This window comes from Mobula birostris, chromosome 7, assembly GCF_030028105.1.
Source record: "Mobula birostris isolate sMobBir1 chromosome 7, sMobBir1.hap1, whole genome shotgun sequence".
In the NCBI taxonomy this organism is placed as follows: domain Eukaryota; kingdom Metazoa; phylum Chordata; class Chondrichthyes; order Myliobatiformes; family Myliobatidae; genus Mobula; species Mobula birostris.
Window position 1 is genome coordinate 77,865,949 of NC_092376.1, and position 16,836 is coordinate 77,882,784.

At 40.5% G+C, this 16,836-nt stretch overlaps 1 protein-coding gene across 5 annotated transcripts in view; it reads right to left on the minus strand.

Annotated features, from left to right (window-relative positions):
• The window catches only part of tpp2 (tripeptidyl peptidase 2), a 125,145-nt gene extending 117,684 nt beyond the window's left edge, over nt 1–7,461 (minus strand). For 2 of the 5 annotated variants that reach the window (XR_011886596.1, XR_011886597.1), the window contains exon 1: nt 7,164–7,459. Coding sequence is in view for 3 of the 5 variants with exons in the window: in XM_072263477.1 (XP_072119578.1) it covers nt 7,164–7,325 (162 nt within the window). In the remaining 2 variants the exon portion in view is untranslated. Of the gene's footprint in view, nt 1–7,163 lie in introns of all 5 variants that reach the window. The other 3 variants (XM_072263477.1, XM_072263476.1, XM_072263478.1) reach the window with 2 other exon arrangements.
• Nucleotides 7,462–16,836: the final 9,375 nt, after the last annotated feature.

The following is a 16,836-nucleotide window of genomic DNA, read 5'->3' on the forward strand; positions in this document are numbered from 1 at the left end:
GCAAGCCAAGCATCTTCAACACCACCTTGTTGTGACTATCTGGAACTATGTACTTGTACCCCTTGGTCCGTGTGTTCTGCACCCTGGGGCCCGATCATTTACTCCGCAGGTCCTGCCCTGATTTAACCTCCCAAATTGCTTCACTTTCTACTGATTTGAGTTAAATTTCATTTGCCATTCCTTCACCCACATTCCTAGCTGATCTTGATCCTGCTGTAATGAGACAACTTTCTCAAACGTCCACCACACCAACATTTGTGTCATCCGTAAACTGATCAATCATGCCACCAGCATTTTCATCCAAATCATTTCTATGACAGACAGTAGGGGACCCAGCACCAATACAATTCCACCAAGGCATGTTGCATCCAATTTGCCCTTTCCTTTCCAAATGCCTGTAAATTGGGTCTCTCCAAAACACTTCCAGTAACTGTCATGAGGCTCACCAGCTTCTAGCTAGCATGGATTGTGCTTATCATTGACGTGAGGCTTGCCAGCTTCTAGCTACCATGGATTGGCTTTATAGGACTTTTTAAAATAAGGGCAAAACATTAGCCACTCTTCGGTACTCTGGTACTTTACCCGAAACTAAGAAAAACACAAAAATTGCTGCCACAGCTCCAAAAATTTCTTCCCCTGTAGCACCACCACAAAATATGCACATCAACAAAATATAGCTAGATGCCAGTATCTATTTCTTCACTTGCTAACTTGCTAGAAGGAAGAAACAAATAGCTTCAGGGACCAAGAATGGTTTAATATGCTATCAACCTGTAAAAATATTAATAGCTTTTGCAACAAGGTCACATCAAAAAGTGTAATTCCATTATTAGTTTTAAAAGAATTCTAATGGAAATCAGTTTTACTTTGCTTTGACAAGAAATTATTAACCAAAAGCACAAACAAGGATTAAAAATCAAATGTGCAAACTCTTAAAAACTACAGTTAGATCATAGTTCAGTTAGAGTTGATAAAAAAAGGACAAAAATAAGATTGCAGAGAGGGGGTTGCAGTTTTCCCAGGCTAAAGAGCATTGTTGCAACAAGTTGATTGGGAGCAGCAATTTGAAGATAAATTACTGTCAGAGCATTAGAAGACATTCAAAAGGAGAAATTCAAAGTAAATATGTTCAGAAAAAGCAAGAGCTCAGGGATGACAAGGTTTATTAAGGGTAATATTAGCTTAAAAAATATTCCTCTGAGAACTTGATGCAGCAGAAATTCTGATGCAGTATCGAAAGAGGGCCATGAGAAATAAAAAAATTCAAGGTAATTTATATGTTTGAAAAATATTCTTCCCCGCACCTTGTCTGGCGCATCAGATGGCAACCTTGCCATTCTTTAGAGCTTGTCTATTTAACAAGGCAAGTTGCTAGCTCGACACTCAACCCAGTACGGATCAAAAGCATGCAAGTAGCTGGCCAGATTCGAACTTGGGACCTCTTGTCTGAAGTCCACGTGCAGATACCACTACACAACCAGCACAGACATATGTTTGAAAAACACAAGAATATTATGAAGGAAAGAGCAGGAATTATTAGGGGACACAAGGGTAAACTAGGTGGCAGAAGAAGTGGGTAATGTTCTCAATGGACACTTTGCTTTTGTCTTCGGAATAAAAAGATACAAAGCTGGCATCATAGTTGAGAAAGAAGATGACTAAATATTAGATGGAATAAACGTAGAAAAAATATGGATAGACTGTCAGGTCCATTTTACATATGCCTGGCTGTTACAACTGAGTAATGAAATTGCAGAAGCATCAACCATCATTTCTCGATCCTCCGCAGCTACATGAGCAGTCCCAGAGTACTGGAGGAATACTGATGTTGTACTGCCTTTTAAAAAGGGAGAAAATACAATCATTTAAGTAAACTTCCAGTTTGGTAAATCTCGACGACTTCTGGCTGATGGCAAATGAAACAAAGAAAACAACTAAACACTTTGCTAATCCCTCTTTTCCTGTGCCATCTTCTCATTTCAAACAATTGCCTGCAACTTTCCTTTGGACTTGGGAGGCAATTTGATGTGGCAGAACAGGAGTAAGGCAAGGCAGTGAGCCCACCACTGCAGGTGAGAAAGACCTGAGGTGTAATCAATTTAAGCGCCAGACCAAATTGGAAAAGTTGGGTACCAGTCAAATTGAGGTGGTGGAGTCCGGGAGCCAGACCATGCTGAAGTGACTGAACCCAAAGACAATTTAAGTGCCGGGTTGAATCGAGGTTGTGGGGTCCAAGCTCAAGAGCATATAGAAGTAACTGAACCCGATATCTGGTTGATTTAGGTGCCGGACCAGATTGAAAAGGGCAGGTGTCGGGGCTGGAGGTATGGATGGGCTTGCTGCTCCGTTCTACACTGAACTAAGGGGTGGTGGAAGGACTCTCTTTGTGGACTTCAGTTCAGAACACTATTTGCTTGCATTTATTGTCTGCATGTTTATTTTTTCTCTGAACATTGGGCATTGTCTTTTTTTTAAGTGGGTTCTTTTGCGTTTCTTTGTTTTGTGGCTGCCTGTTAGGAGATGAATCTCAAGGCTGTATAACGTACATACTTTGATAATAAATGTACCTTGAACTTTGAATTAAGATCCATATATTCAACAGTGGGCAGATTATAGGAATCAAATCTAATGAATAACAATATAAACCTCTGTTTAGAAAAGTACAGATTAGTCAAGCTGGATTTATTAAGTGAAAATCAGAACTAGTGATTTTTGTTTTTGAAACAGTAACAAGAGAGGTTAATAAAACAATTTATTTCATGCATTTTCCATGGATTTTAGTGAGCTGGTAAAAAAGTAAAATTCCACAGAATCCATGAGAAGAAATCACACTGAATCCAAAGTTGACTCATTGGCAGGAAGCAAAGATTAATACAGCTGACAAGTGCTTTTGTGACCACAGGTGACTCGTAGATTCCACAGGACTCAACACTCAATCAGCACCGGATGTTAATGCTTTAGACTTAAACGTAGAGAAAATGTGAAAGAATTTTGTGGATGATTCATATATTGGCAATGTGGTTGATTGCAAGGAAAGTGTTAGACTGCAAGATAATATAGATGGAGTGATCAGTCGGATAGGTAAGGAACGGGTGGAATTTAACACAGAAGTGTGAAATATAGCATTATAAAAAGTGCAACAAGACCAGGGAATAGGAGGATATGGAGAAGTGTGGAGAAGCGAGGAGACCTGGACTGTATGTTAAAGGAATAGATTTCAAAAGCAGGGAGGCTATGACGAATAAGTTTGACTATTGTAAAAAAAATTCTTGGTCACCAGGACAGAAAAGATGTGATTTCACCTGAAGGCAGCACAGGAAAAGTATACAGGGAATTAATTAAGGCATACAGAGTTATGAAGGGCCTAAATCTGATGTCAATGCCTCTTCAAGGACTCATGCAATTTGCAATCCTAAGTGATCAAAGCCCTCCCTTCTCATGCAGCAAACAATGGATAAAGTGCTGATGTTTCACTCTCCAAGCACAAACATTTCCACTTCAAATCTCAGTAGCAATGACCCTGGTTATACAGATCCACCAAGAAACAGATACAGCACCAGTAGTTCAGTAAATTTTTTGATATTCAGACCCTCTTCTGCACAAGACTACAGCTACCAAGAAGAGTGATTGAGCATTTTGTAGCTGCATAGAAGAAGCACAGATACTTGCATAGAAAAGGACCATGAGGTTTATATATCCTCAGTGCTTGAAACAGTTTTAATTTATGGCATACGTCACCTACCATTTAAATGCATGTAACAGAAAATCACACACAAAAAAAATCAGTTCTCTTTCTCAGACATCCCACCCTGCAAAAACTCATTTCAGCGAGATAGCACCACTATTTCAGGGAAGGAGCACCCCCGCCCCCCGCAACCCCATATCCCTCCCCCGCCCCCCCCCCCGTTGACCTCCAAGGGCACATGTATACGGGACATTTGATTATGAAGGAACACAACAATTTATTTGATACATATTGAAACTATTTACACACACACACTTTTATATATATATATATATATATATATTCCTTGTTGAGTATTTTGTTGGCAAACTCAATGCTAATGCAAATAGTTTTTCTATTTCTTTTGCAAACTTTCCTTGTACTGTGACGTGGCTCTGCTGAAAAGAACTGTGAAATACTTGAGCAGCCTTCCCTGCAATTAGCCTCCCTAATATGTTGTGGTCCCTAAAAGAAATAAAAGCCTAAGGTGTATCCTTATTATATTATCTTATGTGATACTTTGTTTAGTGATTTTGTCTAATCTGTAAACCAATCTGTAATCTGTAAACTGGGTATATGCAGAAAATGTGACATTAAAATATGTACTTATAATAGAGTTGTTTTTTTAATTCTATTACAACTTTAAGCAAGTCTACAGGGCCTCATCATGAAGGACGTCAATAGAGTAGCTCCTTAGCAGCTAGCCAGCTAGTTTAAGTAACGTTAGCTATGCTAATGAATGAACGACACCTGTTAAACTCACTGCAACATGTCTTTTACAGTCTTAACTCACCATGGGCAACAGAAAAGTCACTGTTGCAAACAGTGCAGTGAGCAACACTGTCATTATTTTTGACCCCTATTCGGCAGGAGTATACTTTAATGTAGTCTGGGGTGAAGTGCGTTTTATATTTTCTTTTTTTTGAAACACTTTGCCATGGCGGTGCAGGGCACGAAACTGAACTGATGGAGAGACAGAGGTTGACAGTAAAGCCCACCCACAGAGAAAACTGATAGGTCTACTTAGCACGAAGAGAGACCAATCACGATGCTCGCTCTTGCTCCCACTCTCGCTCCTGCTCTCCCTCTCATTTCCGGGATACTGTATATAACTTGCCGGTGTGAGGGAGCTGCTATTAATATGCAGGAGACTCCCGGAACTTCCAGGAGAGGTGGGATGTCTGCTATCTTTCTGAACAGGTTATTATCATTTGAGCATAAACTTGATTTCAAAAATAACATATGAAAACAAGTTTACTAGGTCATTTCTTATCACTGAAGCTAAAGTAGAGCAAAACATTAACTAAAAAGTGACACTGAAAATGTTAAGAATTTTGCCCATCTTCAGATTTACCTCCCTGTGCAATCCAGTGTTTTTAAATATGAATTTCATAGAAAAGGAAACTGAAAAAAAAACAACTGAATAATTAATGCTTACAATCGCACTTGAAAATAAAACTAATGTTAAAAGTGAAAAACAAATTAATGTGGTTACGTCAGTCACAGAAGATCTAAGTTTCATTTTCTGCTTTCCAGCTCTCCATCTCTGCGATTTTTGTTCTTTGAATACATTTCCAGGTATTAGTAGTAGTAGTCATAGTAGTCAAACTTTATTGATCCCAGGGGAAATTGGTTTTCATTACAGTTGCACCATAAATAATAGTAATAGAACCATAAATAGTAATATGTAAATTATGCCAGTAAATTATGAAATAAATCCAGGGCCAGCCCATCGGCTCAGAGTGTCTGACCCTCCAAGGGATGAGTTGTAAAGTTTGATGGCCACAGGCAGGAATGACTTTCTATGATGCTCTGTGCTGCATCTCGGTGGAATGAGTCTCTGGTTGAATGTACTCCTGTGCCCACCCAGTACATTATGTAGTGGATGGGAGACATTGAGCAAGATGGCATGCAACTTAGACAGCATCCTCTTTTCAGACACCACAGTGAGAGAGTCCAGTTCCATTCCTACAACGTCACTGGCCCTACGAATGAGTTTGTTGATTCTGTTAGTGTCTGCTACCCTCAGCCTGCTGCCCCAGCACACAACAGCAAACGTGATAGCACTGGCCACCACAGACTCGTAGAACATCCTCAGCATCGTCCAGCAGATGTTAAAGGACCTCAGTCTCCTCAGGAAATAGAGATGGCTCTGACCCTTCTTGTAGACAGCCTCAGTGTTCTTAGACCATTTTTAACTGTGATCAAGCAGTGAGTTCCAAATTGCTTCTGCTTACATAACATTCTTCACCTATCTACAAAGGGAAATACGATTTTTAAATTTATCCAGACGAAGTGTTGGTAAACCAAATAATAAGATTTATTTTCCAAAATGTCATCTGCTAGTTCAGTACTTGAATGTCAGCACAGATGCAGACATTAAATTGTTTTACAGTACATGCTCACAAAGATTTTACTTGAAATTCATTTATTTTTCATAAACACAATAGATTCTGCAGATGCTGGAAACTGTAAGCAACACACACAATATGCTGGAGGAACTCAGCGGGTCAGGCAGCATCTATAGAAGGGAATAAACAGCCCACATTTCGGGCTGAGAAACTTCATCGTAACCAGAAAGGAAAGGGGGCAGAAGCCAGCAAAAGAAGGTTGGGGGGGGGGGAGAGCGGGGAAGCAAGGAGCACAAGCTAGCAGGTTATAGATGAGACTAGGGGAGGAGGGAAGTCAGCCCCATATCTTTCCATTCTTGCTGAAGGTTCCAGGCCTGTAACATTGACTGTTTATTCCTCTCCATCAATACTACCTAGCTTGCTCAGATCCTCCAGCATTTTGTGTTGCTCAGTATTTCCAGCATCTGCAGAATCTCTGTGTTAATGACGTTCATTAGCTTTGTAGACTTCCACTTGAAAGTGGGTTTTAAAAATAAATTTATTTTCCAGTTTTATTTTGCTGAAAAAGGCAAAGTAATTGAAATTTCTACAATCTGCTTCTATCTAAGACAATTAACTTTAATTGTAAATGGAATTGGTGGGGAAATCAGAAAGTCATTACAAAATAGCATGTAACCAAAGTCAGGTAACTAAATCTGGATCCTGCTGCTGTCCATTATTAACAGTGCAAATATAATTACTCAACCACGGTCATTAGTGAGAAGAGTAAAATAAAAAAAAAACGAAAGCTGCCTGAATCACAATGTTAGCCACTTCAAAACTACAATAATTAATAACAATGGATTAATAGTCAAATGCTATCTGAAATAGACAAAATGCAATAGTAAAAAGCTGCTTTAACTAAATGAATGAAATAAACGATCGGTCCGTTCAAAATATGCAATTTGTGAGTAAATATGGAAGGCTACGTGGCTTTGGCAGAGTAGCTACATTTGAGGAAGGTTCAATGCGAGAGATGTCCCTTTCTGAGCAGCTGAGTATGAGAGCCCGAGGCTTCGCAAGGCCTCCAATCCAGGGTACGGCCTTACCTGGAGTCCCTGTGCACCAGGGTCCACTCCCGTGTCCAAAATAGCAATGAGAATACCTCTTCCATCGTATTCTGGGTATCGGGAGAGGAAAGACGCGGCGCCGGTCTCTTTCTTCGGTAAAAGACCCTGATAAGGGAAGGAGTCGTCCGGATACGCAGCCATGACCGAGCACAGCGGGAGTGACGCCCACACAGCTCAAGCTCGGGGCCGTGTTCCACCACAGTCCTCACCGGGTAGCATCGAGTCAAGAGACCTGCGCGCTAATAGACTGGGGAAGGTCACAACAACTGTGTGACATGCTCCCAGACCAGTTAAAACTCAAAACTGTGATTAAAAGTAGCCACTTAGAAACAAGAAGTTGCGACGTAGAAATGTGTTATGGGTCTGTTTAATCCTGTCATAACCAAGCAAAATGTTATCTTTAGAAAATGTGAAGGACGACTGAAATAGACCTGTGGTCAGCAGAGAATTAATATTTCCGACGTTTTGCGAATGGTCTCGAATATTTGGTAAATTATAGTGTGTTTCTGTAATTTGCAGTTGAATCTAGATGAAAAATATCCTAAAATATACTTTAATTCGTAAAATTCACGGCAGGATGTTGATATCTCACCGATCATGTTAAAGAACATATTCCAATTGATTACAAGATTTATGACCTATCAGGATAACATCAATTTCCTTTCACATTATGATAATTTCAATAAGTATTTACCTATGTTTTAGCCATTCAAAGTACAAAGGCAGGAGGGCCCTAATTTTCTCTTTTTCCCATGGAGTGGCAGCTGATGTTTGACTCTGTGTGATGTGTCAATGTGCCAGATTTGGTTGATAACTTCACCCAGTACTAGAAAACATGCAAGTTTTGGGCAAAACAAAGAGCATCTTTCATTGTGATCAACTCACAGAGGCCAGTTCTGTGTGGGATAGACCTCAGCAAAGACCATCGAATTCTCCTTTATACCCTGACATCCCAGAAGGAGACAAATGATAGTGTTTTATCCCCACCATAGCTGCCTTAAAGCCACTGTGTGGTGGTCTTGGTGCTTGTTTGAAAGTTCTGGTGATGAGGTGGTGTGCCAGGAAATTTTACAGTGATAAATATTTCACAAATGCACCTCGATGTATTTAGCTATGGTTATTTTCATTTTCAAATTAGCAGGAGAGCTGTAGACCTCACAGCCTGGTGGCCTGAAATACTTGGCCCCAATGCAATGAATTTCCAATGCTGTGTTTCAATGACAAAATAATAGGAATCTTTAACGTGTGACTATTTTATGTTACGTATGTATTCTTGGCCTATTTCCAACTGTATGATTCCATCACTCTGCATGTCCCAACTCTACAGTTCTTATTTTGGTGAATAAATATCCATATCAATGCCAATTTTGAAATTTTCAATTTACCTAACCACAATTGATTTTTTGGGGACAGTGTGGCCAATTGCCACTCTTTTTGATGAAATGCTTTTTAATATCACCCGGAACAACCAAGTTCTAATTGCTGAACTTGCCAACAGAAGACAAAGGTTCTCTCTAATTGTTATAAATCTCAGTGAGATTAAAAAAATTGTAGATGCTGGAAATCTGAAATAAAAACAGAGAATGCTAGAAATACTCAGCAGGCCAGGCAGCATTCTGTGGAAAAATTAGTGTTTTAGTTCCAAGAGCCTTGGAGTTAGAGTAATATGTATAATAACACTAACTATTTCTTTGGCGGAAAGAGAGAAAGCAAGTTGGTTTTCAATAACAGAGAAGATTTGGAGGGAATATCTCTGAAACAGCGTGACCAAATAACATAAGTAACAGTTTGAGATTTTTACTGTAAAATATTCCTAATGATAAAGTTGTGGAACATGTCCAGCAAGACAGGCTACACAAATAAAAAATAAAGAATAAACATAATCAGCTTCAGGTTTATTATTAATGATATACACCATGAAATTTGTTGTTTTGTGGTAGCATCACAGTGCCCGACATACATATTACTGTAATTTACAATAAATAAATGGTCAAAAGGCCATAAGACATAAGGGTAGAATTACGCCATCCGAGTCTGCTCTGCCATTTAATCATGGCTGATTGTTTTTTTTCCTTCCTCAGCCCAACTCCCCTGCTTCTTTCCTCAAAAGAGGAATACCGAGGTAGTGTTCGTGGACCATTCAGAAATCTGATGGCAGAAGGGAAGATGCTGTTCTTAAAACATTGAGAGTGGGTCTTCAGCTCCTGTACCTCCTCCCCGATGGTAGAAAAGAGAAGAAAGCATACCCCAGATGGTTGGGGTCCATCATGATGGATGCCACCATCTTGAGGAGCCACTTCCTGAGTCCCCACCATTCATAATGGTGCTGGCTAAGACTACAAAGTCTGTAGTCTTTTTTGCTTCTGAACATAGAAGTCTCCACATCTGGTGGTGTTGCCACCAGTCGGAATGGTCTTGATGCTACCTCTGTACAAATTTGCTAGAGTCTTTCGTAACAGACCAAATCTCCTCAAACTCCTAATGAAATATAGCCTGTAAAGCGTCAACTTTGTGATTGCATCAAATTGCATCAAATTGCTGGGTCCAGGACAAATCCCTCAGCAGTGAAAGGTTGAAAATGCCCTTGAACACTTCAGCCAGTTGGTGAGCACAGATTTTCAGTATCTTGCCAGGTACCCTCACCTGATGCTTTGATGCTTTGTGAGGGTTCAACCTCTTGAAGGAAAAGGATGTTCTGAAATCAGCTTCTAAGACGAGATCGTAGGGTTGCCAGATACTATGGAGACTTGCACAGGTGTCATGATATTCTCCATTTCAAAGTGTATATAAAAGGTGTAAAAAGGTGTTGAGTTCATTGGGGAGTTAAGCTTCACCACCATTTATGGTGTTAAGTTCTGGCTTGTAGGAAGTAATAGCACGTAAACCCTACTACAGCTGTTGTTCATCCAATTGTGCCTATAAATTCACATGGAATTTTCTTTTTGCTCTAACAATAGCCTTCCGTGAGTTAAACCTGGATTTCTTGTAAGGTTGTGGATTTTGAATGCCACGGATCTAGCCTTCAGCAGACTATAAATCTCATGTTTCATACCATGCTTTGGGTATGTTCAGTATATTCTCAAAGGCATACTCTCATCCACACTGGTCTTGATAAAGTTGTTGATGACTGGAGCATGTTCATCAAGACCTGATGATGAATCCCTGGAAAATGTCCAGTATGCCAACTCAAAGCAGTCCTATCAATGCTCCTCCACCTTCTTGACCGTATCTTCATGGTCCTCACAACTGGTGCTGCAGGCTTTAGTCTCTGCCCATTTGCCGGGAGTAGAGGTACAGTCAGACGATTGGAATTGCCATATCGTAGGTTTAGGATAGCACAGTAAGTGTTCTTGATGGTGGTGTAACAGTGATCAAGTATGTTGGCACCTCTGGTTCCAAAGGTGACATGTTGGTTGTAGTTTGTCAGAAATGGCCTGGTTAATGTCCCCCACAATCATCCAGAAGGCATCAGGTTGCACTGTCTAGAGACTATTGATCATGGTGCTGAAATCCTCCAGTGCCAGGCTGACATTGGCCAATGGTGGAATGTACTCTACAGCCAGGATGATGGCAGAGAACTCCCTCAACAGAAAGAATGAACGACACTTAACCAGCAGATAGTTCAGGTCGGGGAAGCAAGACTGAGACAGAACTGCCACAGCGAAACACATCAATGAGTTCATCACTGCCTTTATCTGATGCCACTCTCTGGTGCATGTGGTAGAAGATGAATCTCTTGGGCTGCAGATATGTGTCCGGAGTGTTGGGGGTGAGCTATGTCTCTGTGAAGCAGAGTAGACAACAATCCCTGAGCCAAAATGATAACAAGCAGATATGACAGAGCTTCCTGCTGCCCCATTAATTCACTATTCAATTCCCATGGTAACATTTTTATCTGCGACTTTCTGCACTATTGCAATGAGATCCAATGAAAGACCGAGGAACAAAGCTTCATCTTCCATTGGTGCACATTGCAGCCTTCATCTAATACTGAGTTGCCAAGGTTATGTATAAAAACTGGCCATTTCTGCCTGTCATCAGTTTTTCTGCTTTTATAGTTGACTTGCTGAGTGTTTCCAGCATTGACTGGTTTTTACAGTTAAGGTATGTAATCTTATTATTTAGTATAATGGGTTCAAGGGACTGAAAACTTACTGCTGTTCCCATGGTCGTATGTCTTTTTCTATAATAAGTTCAATTACACGTACAGAATGAAAGAACCCTCGTTTACAATTGATTAATTTGATTATTTATTTATTTATCACAAGTACATCAAAACATATGGTGAAATGAGCCATTTGCATTAACGACCAACACACCCAAGGATGTGCTGAGAGCACCCAGCAAGAGTTGCCATACATTCTAGTGCCAACATAACATGCCCACAATGTTCAGCAGGCCAATAACAGCAATACAAAATAAAACAACAACAGCTGAAACAAGCTGCTTTCCTACCCTACCACCCACCTCCCCACTCACGAACACAGAGAAAGGACACCTTCGAACTTCCAGTTCTTGGCCTGGGTCTCTCAGATTCACAGACATAGGGCCTCCAACCCCTGGACAGAACGCCTTCGAGCCTCCAATCCTTGGCCTGGGTCTCTCAGATTCATAGACATAGGGCCTCCAACCCCTGGACAGAACACCTTCGAGCCTCCAATCCTTGGCCTGGGTCTCTCAGATTCATAGACATAGAGCCTCCAGTTCCCGGGCAGGACACCTTCGAGCCTCCAATCCTTGGCCCGGGTCTCTCAGACTCAGACTTAGGGCCTCCAAGCCCTATGTAAATCGCCTCCGAGCCTCCAAGCCCTGGACAGATTGCCTTCGAGCCTCTAATCCTTAGCCCAGGTCTCAGACTCATAGACACAGGGTCTCCAACCTCCAGCCCCTGGCCTGAACTCACAGACTCGCAAACATTGGGCCTTCAACTACCTCTTGATCGCCTATCAGGGACTTCGACCTTCGGGCCTCAACCCCGGACCCACCAATCATGGGAGTTTGACCTTTGGACTTCACCTTCGGACTCCCACAGCCCTCTGACCCCAGAACTCGCTGACCGGGGGAGGGGTCACCAGCCCTCGTGCCTCCAACCTACATGGACCCCTGACCCAGGACTTGCTGACCGGAGGATCACAGGTTTTGTGAGCTGTGGTAAACCATATATATATATATATATATATCAGCATGGACGTTGGTCCATTTACTGTTAATAAAAGCCTTTCAGTATTTACTCTACTTCCAGTCTTTTTGGAGTAATTGATAGTGCATCAATGAGCATTCACCATTTTTTCAATATTCTTGATGGTATTATAAATGAGAACGTTGTGTTTTTGTTACAATTGTGCCTTGTTTATTCATGGTCCTATGGACCTATTCTATGACTCATCTGCAGTTGCTTCTAACAAGTGCTGGTGAGCGGTCTCCTTTGAGCAATTCAATCATGCATTTGAGGTATTCCTGAGCTACTCTTCATTTATTTATGGGATATAACGCAGAATGGGCCCTTTCCAGCCCTTCGAGCCACACTGTCCTGCAATTCCCTGATTTAATGCTAGTGTAGTCATGTGACAATTTACAATGACTAATTAACTTGCCTTTGGACTGTGGGAGGAAACCGGAGCACCCAGAGGAAACTCACGCAGTCACTGGGAGAACGTAAAATCTCCTCATAGGCAGCAGTGGGAATTGAACCCTGGTTGCCTGGACTATAAAGCGTTGTGCTAACCACCATGTTACCGTGCCTCTTAGATACAGAATTACCAAGTTTTGACTCAGTAATGATGAAAATACAACAATGTATTACTGAATCAGGGTGTTGTGTGATTTGGAGGGGACTTTGCAGGTGGTAGGGTTCATTACATGCTTACATCCTTTCAGATGATCAATGTTAAAGATATCTTTACAAATTCTCATTGAAGCTCTTGTGGCATTGTTCACTGATGGTGGAGATAGTAATGTTTGCGGTGGTTTGTCTAATCCAGACAAGTGAAGAAGATTTATTCATGCCCCTCGTTTGTGCAAATGGCCATTGACAATGTCATGCAGGTTTTAGGTGAATGAAGATCTTATCATCATGGTGCAGCCAACTAGCTATTGAAGTGTAGACTATTACTTCATAAAGCTATCTCATTCTTCACCAGGGAACAGAAGTTCCTCCACATCAGCCTATGGATACGGAGCACAAAGCTTATTCATTGTTAAAGAGGCATCAAACATCATATTATTTCTACATTATGTTAAGTTTTTGAACCATTAAAATCCACAGCACTTTGTTAAAAATTCATTTATGGAATCTGGACATCACTCGCAAGGTCACCATTTATTTCCCATCCTTAAGATTGCCTTCTAAAAGTTGGTGATGTTAGGATGGTCGCGACTAGGAATTCCTGGGACTGAGGTGATTGATTTCCAACAACCACAACCATTCTTTATTTGTGTGAGATATCACTTCAACCTGTGGAGAGATTTTTGCCCTGAATCCTATTAGCATACTTAGTCAAAAGCTATTTCTCAAGGCAGTCAGTCTCACCTCACCTCTGCAATTCAATTATTTTCTTCATATTTTTTAAAATTTAGACATATAGAGTGGGACAGGCTCTTCTGGCCCAATGAGCCGCACCGCCCAGCAACCCACAATTTAACCTTCGCCTAATCACAGGACAAATTACAATGACCAATTAACCTACTAACCGGTACATCTTTGGAATGTGGGAGGAAACCGGAGCACCCAAAGGAAATACACATGTTCACACAAACTCCTGACAGATGACGTCGGAATTGAACTACAAACTCCAATGCCCCAATACTTAGACTGTGATAACTTCTTCAACATGTCTAAAGTTTGGATTTTAATGAGTGGAATGAATAATCCAAATGAGGATGAGCTTCAACATTACTTTATTTAAACTTAACAAATTCTTTTTACCAGTTCACAATTCTGTTTGTGCTGAACTTACTACTTGCTACATACTACATGGATTTTGAGGTACATGCTGGTTAAGTTTCTCTTGCAATGAGCAGTGACCAATTTTGTTGACTTTTAAACTTTTTCCAATGTGCAATTTTTGTCATATAGTGATTGGTCCAATTACAGTAGAGACTGATCTTCACAGCCAGTGAGAGCAAAGCTCCCAGAATGAAATTAACTACCATTCCTCAGCAAATCAAAAGCCCATTGCCAACTCATGGAAGAAAAACAAATGTCTTCCACTCTGGTACAAGCTCTGTTCTTATCATGTGAAAGGTGCTCTAATAACTCCACTACCAAAGTTTTGTGTAATTGGGACTTCTAATTGGTTGACTTTGCAAGCTGCAATTCAACTTCACTTCAGATAATAATATTCCTAAGAGATAAGTGATCAGGACTAAATTTTGAATTGAATTGAACTGAATGAATTGAATTGAATTGAATTGAATGATCTTTATTGTCATTGTACATAGGTACAATGAAACTCTACTTGGCTTCCTCTCAGGCAAATTTAAAGGATAATAATCATTACATTATGTGTTACAACATATGGCCTTTCTTTGCTTCTTTATCTTTCCCAGATTGGTGATGTAACCCAGGGCTGGAAGCAAAAGTAAATAGCTAGAAATAAAGCTGGTATGATACTATATTTTTCTGTTTTATCAAAATTCTCTGGGCAGGTGTACTCATGCCCTTAAGCCTGATTCACCATTCAATAAGATCATAGCTGTTGTGGTTGTAACCTCAACTACATATTCCTTCCTACATGTGCAACCCTTCCACTGCCTTGCTTATCAAAATACTGCTTCAGCCACCTGTGAGGAAGAAGTAAGCCACTGAGAAAAAAAATCCTATTCTGTTGAGTTTCAACACCTCATCTTCTATATAGACACATTGCAGATTTCTGGATTCAATAACAATTTTTTTAATGAGTAATTCAGATTTCCTTCCTACTTACACTTCTAGCATACATGGCTTTTGTCTTTCACTAGCCTTTATGGCCTCTATCAGCCAGCAGTGACAAATTCCTCTGTCATTCAATTACATCTAGTCTTCTACCTATTCTATATACTCGTTCTGTTCTTGATAACACCCAACCCTGACCCCCAGCAACGTTACTGCTTTCTTTGCAACTTCTTTTATCACTGTTTTCCCAACTATGACAAAAGATGAAACCTGAAGCATTGATTTTGTTTCTTTCTGCATTGATGCTGCTAAATGCATAAAGTATTTCCAGCATTATGTACTTTCATTTCAGATTTTCAGCACCCACAGAATTTTGTTTCTGGATTATTTTATATGTTCTTTCAAGTTTCTGAGTCCATATTAGATTAGATTAGATTATGAGAACACTCAGTCCTCGTTTATTGTCATTTAGAAATGCATACATGCATTAAGAAATGATACAATGTTTCTCCGGAGTGATATCACAGAAAACAGGACAAACCAAAGACTAACACTGGCAACCACATAATAGTTACAGCAGTGCAAAGCAATACCATAATTTGATGAAAAACAAACCATGGGGACAGTAAAAAAAGTCTCAAAAGTCCCCGAGTCGTCGATTCCCGAGTCCCTGATAATGGCGACAAAAGGGAGAAACTCCCTACCATAAACCTCCAGGCACCATCAACTTGCTGATGCCTTGGAAGCAGCCAACCACAGCCGACACTGAGTCCATCCGTCCGAAAACTTCGAGCCTCCGACCAGCCCCTCCAATACAGCCTCCCAAGTGCCATCCTCTGCCGAGCGCCTTCGACCTCGCCCCGGCGGCTGAAACATGCAAAGCTGAGGATTTCAGGGCCTTCTGCTCTGGAGATTCCAGTTACCACACAGTAGCAGCGGCAGCAAAGCGGGTATTTCAGAAGCTTTCCAGATGTTCCTCCGTACTCTCACGTCTGTCTCCATGAAATCAGGATTGTGCACGGTCCCCTACTTGACAGATAACAGATATTCATCACCGGAAAGGCCGCGCGCGCTGCCGTCACGCCGCCATCTCCTCCTCCTCTTCCTATGACTAAAGATAAGCTATCTCATTTTTATTCAGATACATCTCCCTACTGTGACAGATGTAATAATGGAGAAGCTTCATTAATTCATATGTTTTGGACTTGTCCATGTCTTGAAAAATATTGGAAGGAAGTTTTTCAAACTTTTTCTTTACTTTTCAAAGTCAATTTTAAGCCTAATCCTCTGACGGCCCTATTCGGTATTGTTGCAGGACAAGATATCAAGCTGAAGACATCTGATTTACATATTTTGGCCTTTATCTCTCTTATAGCTAGGAGGGCACTTTTGTTTAAATGGAAAGATGTTTCTCCCCTTACTCATGCTCAATGGTTATGTGACATTATGTCATGCTTAGATTTAAAGAAGGTTCATTGTTCAATTTCTGAATCTCGTCAAGACGTTCAAACATATTCAGGACTCTTTCTGAATTATTTTCAAAACTTTCAAAACTTTCAAAACCCTCAATTCGTTGTTTAAATTTAGATGCTGGCTATTATTAACTTTTATTATACGAGAAAGTATTTTACCTTTTTTCTCCTTAATAAACAGCTTTGGTCTTGGTAGGGGTTAGACTCTTTTTTTGTAATAAATTAGTATATTTCAATATAACTTTGACTAACCTACATGAATACAGGGTAATGAGATTGTTATTACGAATAGATGTAATGTAATTGG